The sequence below is a fragment of the Lissotriton vulgaris genome, chromosome 5 (assembly GCF_964263255.1).
Source record: "Lissotriton vulgaris chromosome 5, aLisVul1.2, whole genome shotgun sequence".
NCBI classification, from domain to species: domain Eukaryota; kingdom Metazoa; phylum Chordata; class Amphibia; order Caudata; family Salamandridae; genus Lissotriton; species Lissotriton vulgaris.
This window is the reverse complement of record NC_141693.1, coordinates 166,256,148-166,272,656: the sequence shown is the minus strand read 5'-3', so window position 1 is coordinate 166,272,656 and position 16,509 is coordinate 166,256,148. Positions and strand designations below refer to the sequence as shown.

The following is a 16,509-nucleotide window of genomic DNA, read 5'->3' as shown; positions in this document are numbered from 1 at the left end:
CCTTTTAGGAAAGGTGGTTTTTAAATCCTGTGTTTGAGAACAGCACTTTTAGAAAGTTGCTGTTCTCTTGTCTGACCCTTCTGTGTGCCTGGGCCTGTTTGTGTATTGACTGTCTGGTTTGTGAGTGACAGGGGCTGGGGAATTCCCCCGGAGGCTGGATGAGTCAGCACTAGGCTGAATGAATGCAATTGCTACCTGAGTGGTGGGAGGAGTTAGCACCTGGGCTGAATAGGGCTGTGCCTGCCTGCCACAATGCTGGCTCCACCTCCTGCTGGGCGGCTGAGGACCCTGCCCCTCACTCTGAAAGGAAAGATGCAGCCAGCAAAACAAAGTGCTCAGGATCCACCCAGAACTGGTTCAGACCGGGCTCAGGGCCCACATGCACAGAGAGAACAAAGGACGTTAGGGGTATAAGTACAGGACCCCTGACAACAGAAAATTAGATCATCCTGGAAATCAAGAAGGAACCTCTGCCAAGGAGAAAGCTGACTCTGAAGAAGGAAGACTGTCCTGCTGTTGCTCTGCTGGACTGACCTGCTGTTGCTTTGCTGCCAAGGAGAGGGGAAGGACTTTGCTGTGAGCTGTGTCCCCTGTCTTGTAAGGAATCTCCAAGGGCCTGAGAAGAGCTGGCTCCCTGTTTCCGAAGTCCCAGGAACAAAAGGACTTCACCCCCAGTCTCCCTGAACTCTGCTGAGAGAGTTCTGTCCTTCGTAGAGTGCTTGATCCAGTTGTGGGGCCTCTAGAAGTTGAACCTGAGCTGGGAAGCTTGAGACTAAGCTGAGGAACTTGTGAAGCTGAAAAGTGTCGCATCGCTCGCTTGCGGAGCGCATCCCCGACAGTGCGAGAAGTTTCCCGCCGCTACGAAGGTCGAGATCGGCGCAGCGCCTGACATCGCTGCCGGAGCCATCGCACCCTTCGTTTGCGGGACGCACCAGACCGGTGCGGGAGAATCGAACATCGCTGCGAGTGTCGTCGCAGAGCCTGTTGTCTGGGTGAGATCGCCGCACCGCTTGCTTGCGGACCGCATCACGTCGCTGCGAACATCGTCGCAGAACCATCACATCGAGGAGCTGCGAGAGAGAAAGGATCACCGCTGGACCGCGCATCGTCGCCCCGGAGATCGTCGCAGCCCCTACGAGATCATCGCATCGTGCCTTTGCGAGAACAGACTTCCCACGGAACCTACGCACCGGAATCCACGCAAGCTGCCTTCCTCCCTATACAGACCGGATTCGTCGCCAGATGCCCGCTGCTGCAGCGGCGCTGTCGCATCGCCTCCCCAGGGTCTCAGGAGTAACGCATCGCTTGTTTCCACCGCACCAGCTTCCTGCTTGTGGAACTTTGTTGCATCTAAAAGGTACTGTGAGTCAACGTGACGCAACTGTGAACTTTTCACGCATCTGTGGATTATTTTAACGCAACTTAAAGAACTTTGATTACAACCTGAAGAACTCTTTTGAAACCATATTCTTGAACTGTGTATGTTGGATTTTTGTCGTTTTGGTCTTGTGTAGTTTAGATTAAATATCTTTATTTTCCTAAACTTTTGTTGAATCAGTTTGTGGTGTTTTCACTGTGTTACTGTGAGTGTTGGTACAAATACTTTACGCATTGCCTCTGGTTAGCCTAGACTGATCAGGCCAAGCTACCTAGAGGGCAAGCAGGGGTTATCTTAGAGGGTTATCTCCTTGCCCTGACTAGAAGCAAGGGTCCCTATTTGGACAGTGGTACCTACCTCTGCCAACTAGAGACCCCCAGTTCTAACATTGGTGGTCAGGCGGTGGGATTTGAACTTGTATTTGTACTTGACCCACAGTAATTGGTGTACATCACTAGTGAGTGCAGACCACTACGCCACCGCATACTATTGGTTTTTGAGTTGTTGAATTCTATTTTTGAGTAACTCTTCGAAAAGCATCATGTCTCTGAATGGGAAGGCGCCCAGTGAGGAGGCAGAGATAGATTTGGAATTCTCGATTGAAGATCTGTACTCCTACCCGGTAAAGCATCTTAGGTACTTCTGCCAGCAGTTTGAGTGCCCCATAAAGAGCGCCTACAGGAAGGAGGAGCTGCAGAGAATCTTGAAAACCCATTGGGAGGCACAAGAAGGAAATGATGTTGTGGATGTAGAAAGTGCTTTTCAAGGCAAAGATCTGCCAGTGGGCAGAGTAGGCTCAGGAGCTGGCAGCAACCACTCCAGTAGGGGCCTCACCCCAGAAGAGTTACAGGAAAATCAAAGAATAAGAGAATATGACTTGGAGGTCATGAAAATGAAAATGAAGCAATTGGAAGTAGAGAAGGCGGCGGAGGAGAGCAAGAATGCCCGCGCCTTAGAGGAAAAGAAATTGCTTTTGGCTCATGAGTTGAGAATGAAAGAGCTGGATCTGAAAAACAAGGATGTGGATGCCAGTTCAAATGGTGGCAGCGCGCAGCCAGTGCATGGGGGTAAAGTATATATTCCCAAAGACCTGGTACAGAATTACCATAGGAGTGAGGATATTTATGCCTGGTTCACTTCGTATGAAATTGCATTGAAGATGAATGGTGTGCCTGATCAGTATTGGGGGGCGGGCCTGTGGAAACATTTTGAGGCTTCTGGGAGGAGTGCTCTAGAGCCCTTAGAGTTGGCAGGTGCCATGACCTACCCCAATATGAAGGAGGCCTTATGTCTCAGGTATGGCCTTACTCCAGAGCAGTATAGACTGCAGTTTAGAAACTCCAAGAAGAAAGAGTCTGAGACTTCGATGGAGTGTGTGAATGGATACTCGCGTGCACTGGAAGGTTGGATGAAGGGCAGTAAAGTAACTGATTTGAAGGGGTTGTTGCATTTAATCAGTTGGGAGCACTTGAGTAGTCTTTGTGTTCCAGAGCTGCACCAGCATCTTTTAGATAGCAAGCTGACAGACCCCATTGAGCTTGCTAAGGAGGCGGACCGCTGGACCAGTACCAGGGTCCACAGAGGAATTGTGGGTACCACAGCCAAAGGTGGGCAGGGTCCCCAGCAGAAGAGTGGGGGGGACAAGGGTAACCAAAAGGAGTTCTCACAAGGGCCCCAAAATAGTTCCCAGGAAAAGGATTCACAACCCCCCAAATCTAAACAGCCATGGCCCTCTAAGGGCAGGCGGGACAATAGAGACAGGAGGAATAACCAGGGTCCCCCTACCTGCTATCACTGCAATGAGGTGGGCCATATTGCTCCGAAATGTCCCCAGAAGAAACCCGCACCCACTGGTGCTCCCGCCCCAGCGTTAGCTAGTGCAGCTTTGGGTGGGGATTTGGTTTCTAGTGACTGGGGAGAGCTAGCAGTCATGACCCTTGTCTCGCTAGGAGACCGAGAGATGGGCCCGGAAACCTTACTGCCCTCTAACACTAAGAAATATGGGCAGAAGGTGACCATCAATGGGAGGGAGGTTGAGGCACTGAGAGACACCGGAGCCAGTGTGACATCCGTGAGGTGTCAGTGGGTGTCTGAAGAGCAAATCATCCCTGGCGTACTCCGCCCTGTAGTGGCCGCTGACAGCTCAGTGCGCCTCTGCAAGCTAGCGAAGGTTTCCTTTGAATGGGGAGGAGTCTCTGGTCTTTTGGAAGTAGTTGTCAGTGATGCCTTGCCTGTAGACTGTCTGTTAGGCAACGACCTGGAGAGTTCTCCATGGAAAGACATAGAACACCGAACTCACTTGGAGATGTTGGGTCTGCCTGCGTGGATCTGCGTGACCACGCGTGCTATGGCAGACAGTAAGGGTGAATCAGCAGAACTGGAGCCTGAAACAGTGGCCCAGAGACCTGCCAGGAGAGGAAGAGGCAGAGGGCGCGGGAAACCAGCCCCAGCCGTTCCCACGGTCCAGGAGGAAGCAGAACCTGAGGGGGATGCCCTGGAACCTACAGGGGAACAGGTAGCCGAACTGGGCGACCTACCTGAGCTGACCCATTGGCAGCAAGAAGGTGGTCCCTCCAGGAAGGAGTTCTGCCAGGCGCAGAAGGAATGCCCTTCCCTCATTGGTCTGCGGCAACAGGCTGTAGATCAGGCAGCAGGTGGAGCAGTCAAAGATCACTATGTTTACTGGGAAGGTGACCTACTTTATAGCGAGCCTAAGTTTGCTGAGCCCGGTGCAGCCCGTGTGCTGGTGGTACCCGAGCGCTTCAGAAACTTCCTAATGGGTCTGGCTCATGACGTGCCTCTTGCAGGACATCTGGGGCAAGACAAGACCCTGAACCGGCTTGTCACCCACTTCCACTGGCCCCAGATGAGAAAGCGCGTTGGTTCCTTTTGCAGATCTTGCCAAACCTGGCAAGCTAGTGGCAAGACTGGAATGAAGTTGAAGGCCCCCCTTCAACCCTTCCCAGTGGTGAGCACCCCTTTCGAGCGGGTGGGCATAGATATCGTAGGGCCCCTGGACCCCAAGACAGCCTTAGGCAACAGGTTCATCCTGGTCTTGGTGGACCATGCCACCCGGTACCCGGAAGCAGTCCCTCTCAGGACAATCACAGCACCCGTGGTGGGCCGTGCATTGATGGGGATCTTTTCCCGTGTGGGGTTCCCCAGAGAGGTGGTCTCCGACCGGGGTACCAACTTCATCTCTAGGTACATGAAGTCTCTGTGGGAGGAGTGTGGGGTAACTTATAAGTTCACCACTCCTTACCACCCTCAAGGCAATGGGCTGGTTGAAAGGTTCAACCGGACCCTGAAGGGCATGATTATGGGCCTAGCGGAGCCCATGAGACGGAAGTGGGACGTCTTGTTACCATGCCTGTTGTTTGCCTACAGGGAGGTGCCTCAGATGTCCTTAGGGTTCAGTCCCTTTGAACTCCTGTATGGCCACCCTGTTAGAGGACCTCTCTCGCTGGTGAAGGAGGGTTGGGAAAAGTCCCGTGGGAAAACCCCCCAGGATGTGTTCAGCTATGTGCTGGCCATCCGCAACCAGACACAACGCTTCAGGAAACTCGCTCAGGCGAACCTGGAAGCAAGCCAGGAAGAAATGAAAAGATGGTACGATCAGAATACCACTCTGGTCGAATTTCAACCTGGGCAGAAAGTGTGGGTGATGGCGCCAGTGGAGCCTTGCGCGTTCCAAGACAAGTGGTCTGGGCCATGTGAGGTGGTGGAAAGGAAGAGCGAGGTAACCTACCTGGTTAACCTAAAGACTCCCAGGCAGCCCCTGAGAGTCTTGCACATGAACCGCCTCAAACCACACTTTGAGAGGTCTGAAGTAACCATGCTCATGGCTACAGATGCAGGGATGGAAGAGGATAGCGATCCTCTCCCTGACCTCCTGGCAGTCAAAGAGCAAGACGGGTCAGTGGATGGGGTGGTCCTCTCGCCCACCCTGACCCCAGAACAGCAGAGTGACTGTCGCCAAGGGTTGGGTCAGTTCCCCTCTCTGTTCTCCCTGACCCCAGGAGTCACCAACTGGTGCGTCCATGATGTGGACACTGAAGACAGTCTGCCTGTGAAGCAAAAATTTTACAGGGTAGCTGACAAGGTCAGGGCCAGCATCAAGGAAGAGGTTTCCAAGATGTTGGCGCTAGGGGTGATTGAGCCCTCCAGCAGCCCCTGGGCTAGCCCAGTGGTCTTGGTCCCCTAGAAAGCTGCTACCCCCGGTGGCCCTCCAGAACTCCGGTTTTGCGTGGACTACCGGGGGCTCAATGCGGTCACGAAGACTGACGCACACCCTATCCCCAGAGCTGATGAGCTCGTGGATCGGTTGGGAGCTGCCAAGTACCTCAGTACATTTGATTTGACTTCGGGGTACTGGCAGATTGCCTTAACTGATGGGGCCAAAGAGAGGTCAGCATGTTCGACGCCAGAGGGGCACTTCCAGTTCCGTGTCATGCCCTTTGGGTTGAAGAATGCCCCTGCCACGTTCCAGAGACTGGTTAACCAGGTACTGTCCGGGCTGGAGGAATTCAGCGCCGCATACCTGGATGACATTGCGGTGTTCAGCTCCACGTGGGAGGAACACCTGCAACACCTCTGTGTTGAAGGCTCTGCAAAAGGCAGGCCTCACTATCAAGGCCAGCAAGTGCCAGATAGGGCAGGGATCTGTGGTGTATTTGGGACACCAGGTGGGGAGCGGCCAGGTGGCGCCCCTACAGGCAAAGATTGATACCATTCTGGCTTGGGAGCCCCCCAAGACCCAGACAGAGGTGAGGGCCTTTTTAGGACTCACCGGGTATTACAGACGGTTTGTCAAGGGATATGGCACCATTGTCGCTCCCTTGACAGAACTCACTTCCAAGAAGTTGCCCAAAAGAGTTGACTGGACTGACGCCTGTCAAACTGCTTTTGATGCCCTGAAAACTGCGATGTGCACAGCACCGGTGCTCAAGGCACCTGACTTTTCCAGTGAGTTCATAGTTCAGACGGACGCTTCAGAGCATGGTGTGGGAGCAGTACTCTCACAAGCCACTGAGGAAAATGGAGACCAGCCGGTAGCTTTCATTAGTCGGAGGCTACTCCCCAGGGAACAGAAGTGGAGTGCGATTGAAAGGGAGGCTTTTGCTGTGGTCTGGGCTCTGAAAAAGTTGAGGCCCTACCTGTTTGGGACTCACTTTCGTGTTCAGACCGACCACAGGCCCCTCAGGTGGTTAATGCACATGAGGGGTGAGAATTCAAAACTGTTGAGGTGGTCCATCTCCCTACAGGGAATGGACTTTACGGTGGAACACCGCCCTGGTACAGAACACGCCAACGCTGATGGTGTGTCTAGGTTTTTCCACCTTAGTGAAGAGAACTCCCAAGAGGGTGGGTAGTTCTCCCCACTTTCAGCTGGAGGGGACACATGTTAGACCTGGCATCTTTGGCGTGATTACCCCTATCTTTTTGCCTCTGCCTCCTGTATTTTTCGATGCTGTGCTGGATTCGTTTTTGCTGGTTTAGATGCTTTGGACGCTCTGCCACTGCTGATCAGTGCCAGAGTGTAAGTGCTCCCTATGTAAATTGTTATTCTGATTGGATATACATGTTCGGCATATTTGTATCACCATGAAGTCCCTAGTAAAGTGCACGGGGTGTGCCAGGGCCGGTGATGACAAATGCTACTAGTGGGCCTGCAGCACTGATTGTGCCACCCACAGGAGTAGCTCTAAAATGGTGTCTCGGGCCTGCCACTGCAGCGCCTACGGGCAGTTTAGAACTGCCATGTCCTCCTGGTCCGCGTCCCCGCTGACCAGGCCTAACCCTCCCTTTACGTGCACATCAGTCACCCCTATGGAAGGCCCAAGGTACCCCCCTGGGCAGGGTGCCGTGTATGTGAAAGGTAGAGCATGTACTAGTGCAGGTGACATGCTCTGGTAGTGAATTACAGCCATTTTCGTTTTTCACTATTGTAAGGCTATCTTGCTCCATAGGTTAACATGGGGGATGCTGGCTACAGTGGTTAACAGCATTTCTTCCCATAGGAACAAGATAGGACATAAGTATCTAGTATCCCTGAACTCAGAATTTAATAATACACCTTTTAGGAAAGGTGTTTTTTAAATCCTGTGTTTGAGAACAGCACTTTTAGAAAGTTGCTGTTCTCTTGTCTGACCCTTCTGTGTGCCTGGGCCTGTTTGTGTATTGACTGTCTGGTTTGTGAGTGACAGGGGCTGGGGAATTCCCCCGGAGGCTGGATGAGTCAGCACTAGGCTGAATGAATGCAATTGCTACCTGAGTGGTGGGAGGAGTTAGCACCTGGGCTGAATAGGGCTGTGCCTGCCTGCCACAATGCTGGCTCCACCTCCTGCTGGGCGGCTGAGGACCCTGCCCCTCACTCTGAAAGGAAAGATGCAGCCAGCAAAACAAAGTGCTCAGGATCCACCCAGAACTGGTTCAGACCGGGCTCAGGGCCCACATGCACAGAGAGAACAAAGACTTTAGTGGTATAAGTACAGGACCCCTGACAACAGAAAATTAGATCATCCTGGAAATCAAGAAGGAACCTCTGCCAAGGAGAAAGCTGACTCTGAAGAAGGAAGACTGTCCTGCTGTTGCTCTGCTGGACTGACCTGCTGTTGCTTTGCTGCCAAGGAGAGGGGAAGGACTTTGCTGTGAGCTGTGTCCCCTGTCTTGTAAGGAATCTCCAAGGGCCTGAGAAGAGCTGGCTCCCTGTTTCCGAAGTCCCAGGAACAAAAGGACTTCACCCCCAGTCTCCCTGAACTTTGCTGAGAGAGTTCTGTCCTTCGTAGAGTGCTTGATCCAGTTGTGGGGCCTCTAGAAGTTGAACCTGAGCTGGGAAGCTTGAGACTAAGCTGAGGAACTTGTGAAGCTGAAAAGTGTCGCATCGCTCGCTTGCGGAGCGCATCCCCGACAGTGCGAGAAGTTTCCCGCCGCTACGAAGGTCGAGATCGGCGCAGCGCCTGACATCGCTGCCGGAGCCATCGCACCCTTCGTTTGCGGGACGCACCAGACCGGTGCGGGAGAATCGAACATCGCTGCGAGTGTCTTCGCAGAGCCTGTCGTCTGGGTGAGATCGCCGCACCGCTTGCTTGCGGACCGCATCACGTCGCTGCGAACATCGTCGCAGAACCATCACATCGAGGAGCTGCGAGAGAGAAAGGATCACCGCTGGACCGCGCATCGTCGCCCCGGAGATCGTCGCAGCCCCTACGAGATCATCGCATCGTGCCTTTGCGAGAACAGACTTCCCACGGAACCTACGCACCGGAATCCACGCAAGCTGCCTTCCTCCCCATACAGACGGGATTCGTCGCCACACGCCCGCTGCTGCAGCGGGGCTGTCGCATCGCCTCCCCAGGGTCTCAGGAGTAATGCATCGCTTGTTTCCACCGCACCAGCTTCCTGCTTGTGGAACTTTGTTGCATCTAAAAGGTACTGTGAGTCAACGTGACGCAACTGTGAACTTTTCACGCATCTGTGGATTATTTTAACGCAACTTAAAGAACTTTGATTACAACCTGAAGAACTCTTTTGAAACCATATTCTTGAACTGTGTATGTTGGATTTTTGTCGTTTTGGTCTTGTGTAGTTTAGATTAAATATCTTTATTTTCCTAAACTGTTGTGGAATCAGTTTGTGGTGTTTTCACTGTGTTACTGTGAGTGTTGGTACAAATACTTTATGCATTGCCTCTGGTTAGCCTAGACTGCTCAGGCCAAGCTACCTAGAGGGCGAGCAGGGGTTATCTTAGAGGGTTATCTCCTTGCCCTGACTAGAAGCAAGGGTCCCTATTTGGACAGTGGTACCTACCTCTGCCAACTAGAGACCCCCAGTTCTAACAGGGAGGATGTACTCTGCCCCCTTATGCTCATTTCCCACTTTGTTTTTTCCACTTCTTGTGTCTCGATCCTACCGAGACACAAGATGGCGGCCGCTCCGGACTGTTTAGAATGTTGACAGTCACCAGGGAGCCAATCCGCTTCTCCTCGCGAAGTTCCGTTACGCGTCAGGTACGCGAACCGGGGCGCTAACCGGGACGCTGTCACAGATATATCTGTTTTTTCAAATGTTAATTTCTCAAAATCCACTGGAGCACATATATTGAGACATAGCAAAGGCACGTCGGGCAAACCAAATCTACAATTTTGCCAAGTTTCGTATAAATCCATTCAGCCGTTCGAGCTAAAAGTGATTCCAACCGCCCTATGGAAAAATGAATGAGAAAAACGCGTTTTGGGACCCCCCTTATTTCTCGGCCCCCCCTTGACGAAACCCCCCCAAATTTTCAGGGGCTGCTCAGAAACCAAATGTGCCATTTTCCTGGAAATTTCAGCCAATTCCGTCTACAAACGCCAAAGTTATTCGACATAGAATTTTCAGAAATCCCATAGGAAAAAAATCCTAACTATATATACCTACTGGCGACCGCCAGTAGGTGATATATATATATATATATATGTATATATATATTTTGGGCTGTTCTATTTAGCGCAATCGGGACCCGAAAGTATCAGATTGCTTTACATGAGCACCAGTTGCATTACAGGCAGACACGTTAATATTGTTTTAGGTACGGGGAGATTAAGTGATTTGCCCAGAATCACAGGAAGCTTGAGCCTCCCGCCAGACTCAAACCTAGCTTCAAACACACACAAACACACACACACACGCACATGCACACGCACACGCACACACGCACACACACGCACGCACACACCACACACACACATACACACACACATATATCTTGGCTACAATTACACCTGCCAGAAATTCACAAAAAACAATCAGGTATAAATGGTTACTTCTCCATTCAACCATGTTTGAAGAAATCCACAAAAGTAATAGGGAATCTGACGCAAGAGGTGGGAAGTGGTAGGAACAAGGTTTTATTAGCCTTGAACGTCCACTAACCTGTACACTTGCCTCAAATGTCACATGAGGGGCACAATAATATGCCTGGAAACCTGCATCTGGCATGACTTTCCAAGTGTATTATTACACTTGCTTTTTGAACTGGAAATAAGTGTAAGAGTACATTCAGAAGAAACGTTACATATAATTTGTACATGGATAACAGCACACTAAGCACTATACGGCACAACATAGCAAAAGAAGACATATTTTCCAATCAGTATTGTAGAAAACATTTAGAGCGATTTCCAACACGTCCAGGTTTAAGGGATTTTTTGCTCTTTGGCGAGGTGTGCGCCAGCCATCCAGATTGGCTGAGGTTTTCACTTTCACCACCCTGAGAAAGAAAGGAACAGCTATCTATACCTTCTTATCTGCCTACTGTGCCACCCTGTGATGAAAGTATATCAACTGGTGCAGCACGTGCACTTTCATCACTGTTGAACGTCGAGGGGGCGGCCATGTTTTTCCAGTTCATTTAAGAAAAAGTTTTTATCAGGACAACCATACCTTGGCGCCCTAGAGCAGAAACATTAGCTGTAGTATCCCTGCCTTATTCATAGTGGGGCTATAGCCACTATGATTTGGCAGCCCTGTGGTGCACAAGTAAAAAGGTCAAAGGTTTCCCAGGGTAGGGGCCGCTGAGTTTCTTCCATTGTAAATCAAGCGAGATTCCCCACCTCTACATGCGGCAAAACTCAAGTTTGATATGTTGGGCGCATCACTAATTTATGGTGTTTAGTCTCAAGTCAATTAACTGATGAACAGTGTTTGTCAATAGGATTATCAACAACAGATTTCCACAAAGAAACCTATATGTATGTTAATTATTTTAGAGTAACTAGTTATACGTGATTTGATTGCATACATCCAATCAAAATCACATTACACTGTGTAAATGTCACTCTTTACACCTCAATCAAAAGAGTGCATCATTTTACATGGTTACTTTCATAGTAGATATTTTAATTACATTTAAAATCATCTAACCCTACATTCTGCCTTTTTATCTGTTTCAAAAGGCATCACTGGTTTCGAATAAGCACATGTTGGACTTCATTTCAATTAGAGAACCGATTGTAGACCATGTTTAAGTTATTTAATCATGACCTCAATTATTTTTCAAATGTGATACCTACCCTTCATCATATTGATGTTCCATCTGGGATTTCTATAAAATGTATTTGATTTATGTAGCTCAAATTACTCAGACTTTGCATCCCCCCACATATCTCTCCCTGCATGGGATCGCTGCAGCTAGCTGTCAGAAGTCTACATGAAGTAGCAAATAGGAAAATGCAAAACAGCAGGTTCTGCCTAGAAAACACATCTCCTTTAACAACAGAATCTTCTGACATCCACCCTAAATCCAACCATCCACCAAATGGCAGTGCTCGGATAAGACTAGTCAGCAAACCTGTGCTAAAAGATCTGTGTAGGAAATTGGGTTATTCATTGAGAGGGGTGGAAGCCTGACCAAATAATAAACACAATCCTTGTCGGTGTGAACCACAGAAGTCACTAAATAAACCTGTGCTTAACCCTCTGGTAGCTTAGCACAAATGGCCAGGCTTCCCTTAGAGGCAATGTGTAAACACTTATGCAACACTTAAACAGTAATAAAGTAAAAACACAACTCAATAAAATCAGCAAAACAATAAAAAAAATGAATACAATTTAATAAAAAAAATGACACCACAACAAAAATCCATTTCATGGTAGAGGAGATATGCGTTTTTAATGTTTTAGGTGAAAATAGCACCAACAAGTAGAAAGCGTGAATAACGCCCTATCTAAATACAACAGTCATGCTTATCAGCTTTTATGACACAGAACAGTAAACAAGCCTAGAGACTGCCTAACATAATACACTATTAGAGCTGAGGGATTATTGAAAAGTAAATAACACATTTATCTGTAAACTTATATATCATACCCTGCCAGACCAAATTATCTGTATGCACAGATAGCATATGTATATTTTCCTGGAAGCCATGATATTTGAACACAGAAACTGTGAAATAGGACAACCGCAGAGAGATTATAGCAAGATCAAGGCTGCTTCACAGATTTGTTGCAACCATCAGAGTTAGCGTGATATTACAGCCCACAGAAACTGTGAAAGGCATTTGAATAGTTCTTTCATTTGCTGAATGTTGAAGAGCACATTTCTGCAGAGTAAGCCCTTTTTGAAACGTATTTAACCTTATGCAAAGAGAACACATTTTTATTCAGTCTTACTGTGTGTGCAGCCCTGTAAAATCCTCATCAATATTTCATTCTTCCATTTATTAAACTTTGAATAATTGAACATTTCAGAGGTTACCATAGGCGGGTGGTGAGTAATTTCTCTTTATTCAACCCTGATCACTCCCTCAAATATTCATTTCATAATTCTCGGTTCAAGATTAATTCAGCAAAGATACATAAATGTATGCCTTGCAGTGGCACCACTTCCACTCACACTGACCCACAGCACTGATACAGTGTTTCCATTAGGCTCTTCATGCCCTTTAAGAACTCTCAAACAGGTGTACACTGTTGCTTAGAGTAATCCAACACTGCCACCTTCCCTGTCAACACCACCAGACTTACAGCAAAAACAAGGCTACCTTCAATGAAGCAGAGGCTGGGTTTCACATTTTTGGAGCAACTATTAAGATTACACTTTACTTTATTCATTTATTTCATGGCAAAGCCCCAAAAACATTTGCAAAAAAAAACAATAATTAAAAAACAAAAGTCCACTGCAATTAAGAAATTAAGGTCAATCGCTTCTTTTTACAAAGATATATATCTAATCAACGCAAAGTAATGTATTTCATTCATCCCATAATTTCCAACGCATTAGAACGATTAAAACAACCATATTTTATATAAATGTTTGGACATATATAATTATGAGTGAAAAACACATGAAACAATGTACATAAGATATACTGCAGTACATTTACTGCTAATGATAATTACACACTTATATAGCGCACGACTACCTGGAGGCATCTCAGCGCTTGTTCGAATACCGCTGAGGAACTCTTCCTGGCCTTTCCCTGTGAGGAGCCCACTCCTGTGTACCCCCAAAGTGAAGCCAGGCATACTCAGCGTTGCTGGGGCCGTTGTAGAGATTAAGTAAGCTATTGCCCAGAGGTGCAGAGTGGGGCTCATGATCAGAATAGGCACCGAGGCGAGAATTATCAGGTCCGAGGAAATTTAGCCTGAGACCCGCCGAGGCAGGAATTGAACCCTGGTCCCGGCCAGACTACTGCATCAGGGTCTGCCGCTCTAACCAATGAGCCACACTTCTCTACTAATGCTACCTGAGCAAACACCAGAGTATGTTTGCTAAACGTCCTTGACTCCAGTGAGCTTCCAACATGGGTGGACCCTAACCCACCATCTCAAAAGTGCATCACTTAATTTGAGATCAGGGAAGAATTTAAGGCAACTCAAATAAGTAAGTCCTTAAAATCATCATATACCATAAACATACGATTTTAGCATTACCCCTCCCCTGCTGGTGACGGAACCACTCCGTCATCAGCCGCGATCACGTTGTGCTGATGACGGAGCGGTTCCGTCACGGCCCGCTCGGAACGCCTGCGCATCGCGGATTCCGCGCCTGCCCTGAGCGTTCCATTGAGCGGGCGGGCCGTGACTGAACCGCTCCGTCATGAGCACAGAGCAACCGCGGCTTTTGACAGAGCGGTTCCGTCACCAGCATGCGCCCGCCGCGTGCCCCCTCCGCCCCCTTAGCACTGCGGCGGAATAGCCGCCGCAGTGAAGGGGTTAAATAACAATCATCATTTACAGTACTTGTTATATACATCGGGTGTTCTAGAATAACCTTCTTACCATTTAAAAAACTCGGAAATGCAATGATAACACCACTTAAAATTTCATAAGTCCTCTTTTTAAAAGCATTTGAAAATGTGGTGCCTTACATACAGTTATGTTCGTAAGACCATACCAATAATTAATCACTACGTGGAGCGGCCCATGCAGGTAAGAGCAGTGAAGCGGGGTGGGGGGACTCGACAGACGAAGACGAGGGAAAATTAATTATTTATTTAATTTTCCCTTGTAGTCATCTGTTGAGCCGCCCCCCCCCCCACCACTCTTACCTGCTCTAGCCGCCCCTGATCACTACCTGACATTTCAAAATTTATAAGAAAATGTATTGTACGTTTTGCACCAACAAGTCTAGGCAGGGTCTAAGCTTTAGATGGAGATGGAGACTCAATTTTGGTTTTCAGTATGGTGGCTTCTAGTGATAAATATTCTTGTTTCTCACCCACAACCACAAATGCTCCTTCATGAAGAATCATGGGAATGAACTAATAGTAGATAGAATACCTGTAAAATTCCTAATTAGGACGAAACCTGCCACAGCACTTCAAGATTAAACCCCGGCATGCCATTCCTACATCAACAAAAAATCTCTATAGAGTGCCAGAAAGTAAAACACACATGAACTGGATTCTGAGGTCTTAATCCTACCTGACATCTGCTGGATCCTCTGTGACCAAGACATCTGTTTTGCAGCTGGCCAAGGGGTTGATTGATAGCTCCACTGGTGGGACCACAAAGCTCTTGCTCACAGGCAGCCACAGGCCCTGCCCTAAGCTGTAAGTGGACCTGGAAGAAAAGAGAATAATTGAAATAAATGTATGCTCTATGTACGGGCAAAAAGGCTCTGGGATCAATTAAAATGTGGAAATTAGCAAAATTAATGTACCTAAGCGGCGTTCATTTGCCCTCTCCCGTCCCCCTCCCTGTAGGCACCACGTATACCCTGAAATGTTGACCACATCATTCTGCCAATGAAAGCCCGTGCCCATATGTACATGACAGCCATTTCAGGGCATGGCCTCTCTGTCCGTTTTTATAAAATCCCCGGCTTCCCTCCTGCGCGCATTTGAGCACCCCCCCCTCCCACTCTCACATGCATAGACCATGAAACCCTCTCCCTTTGCGCGACCCTGCTGTGAAAGGCAACCCTCCTGCTTGACCCAGGCATTCCCCATTTCCCTCTCGAAGAAGCATCCTTCGCCTCAGCTGACATAGCCCCCCCCAGCTGTATCTGACTGCCCCTGTTCTCTCATGTACAGGTCATAAGATCTCTCTCTCTGTGCGACTCTGACCCTGCGCGCACCCTGACCCCCTCCCTCTCCTCACATGGGCAAGTCATAAACCTTCTTCTTCTGCAAGACCCTGTCCTTGGGAGTCACGGCCGCGCCTGACCAACACCTCCTTTCCCTCCATGAATGCCCCTCTGTTGACAAGCCTTCCCTCCGCGCTCGATCGTCCACGCAGCATGAATGCCACTCCTTTGATGACCCCCTTTCCCCGAGCCCAGCTGACCACACATGTCCGAGGCCATCGCCTAAGCCAGGAGATACCATTTACTGCCCTTATTGTATGAAGTCACTCCTCTTCAAAGGACCCACTATTGATCCTGGCCACCCCACCCCCTGGCTATGATTAGGCGCGCACATCCTAAACTGTTGATGAGACACTCAGCTGCGTGATTGCCCTCCCCTCTTATCAGCAGGTCAAGGGTCCCTATTGTGAACACATGTGGGGTGGGATTGACACGAGGATTATAGGGTTATCTTTCCTTCGTTTCACAATGCTGTGACTGTAATGCCAAGTGTTTTGTAAGATATAAAAGCCAGAGTCTCAGCTCACTTGTTAGAGCACCTCCTGAAAGACACCGTGTTTCGTGTCCGAAATGACTGGCTCTCCTCATGAGAATTAAACTCTGTTCTTGATTCCTGCTTCCAGCGCCCGTCTCTTTATTTGGTAACTATTCAACATGGGAACTGAGAGGCGGTTTGCGCCAGCAGCCTGGGCATCGATAGCAATGCGGGCTCATTTTCCACAATTGGCGTCCCAACGCGGGGTCCATCAGTGACATAGGGTTCGGTAAGAGAGATCCAGACAAAGAAGTGAACGTCTAAAATGATCGGAGTATACCTGCCTTGAGAGGGCCCTAGCCCGGCTGCCGATTAAAAGAACTTCACCAATTCTGAAAGGACCTCTCTTGAGTGACCTATTGTCCTGACTGGAATCCCACAGGAATGCTACATGGAGTAAGAGAACAATCAGGCGCTGGAGGAGGAAGACGAAGAACTGTCCGTATGGTCCGGTCCGGGTAAGATTAAGTAGGGTGTTTTTACGCCTGATTGGTAGGATGGTTTTATCCATCTGATTGATTG

The 16,509-nt window shown here is 48.9% G+C and overlaps 1 protein-coding gene across 2 annotated transcripts in view; it reads right to left on the bottom strand.

Annotated features, from left to right (window-relative positions):
- Window positions 1-16,509, bottom strand: part of ASTN2 (astrotactin 2) — a 2,581,355-nt gene that overhangs the window by 1,178,533 nt on the left and 1,386,313 nt on the right. For both annotated transcript variants that reach the window (XM_086921093.1, XM_086921094.1), the window contains exon 10: window positions 14,789-14,926. In XM_086921093.1, coding sequence (XP_086777219.1) covers window positions 14,789-14,926 — 138 coding nt within the window. The remainder of the gene's footprint in view (window positions 1-14,788; window positions 14,927-16,509) is intronic.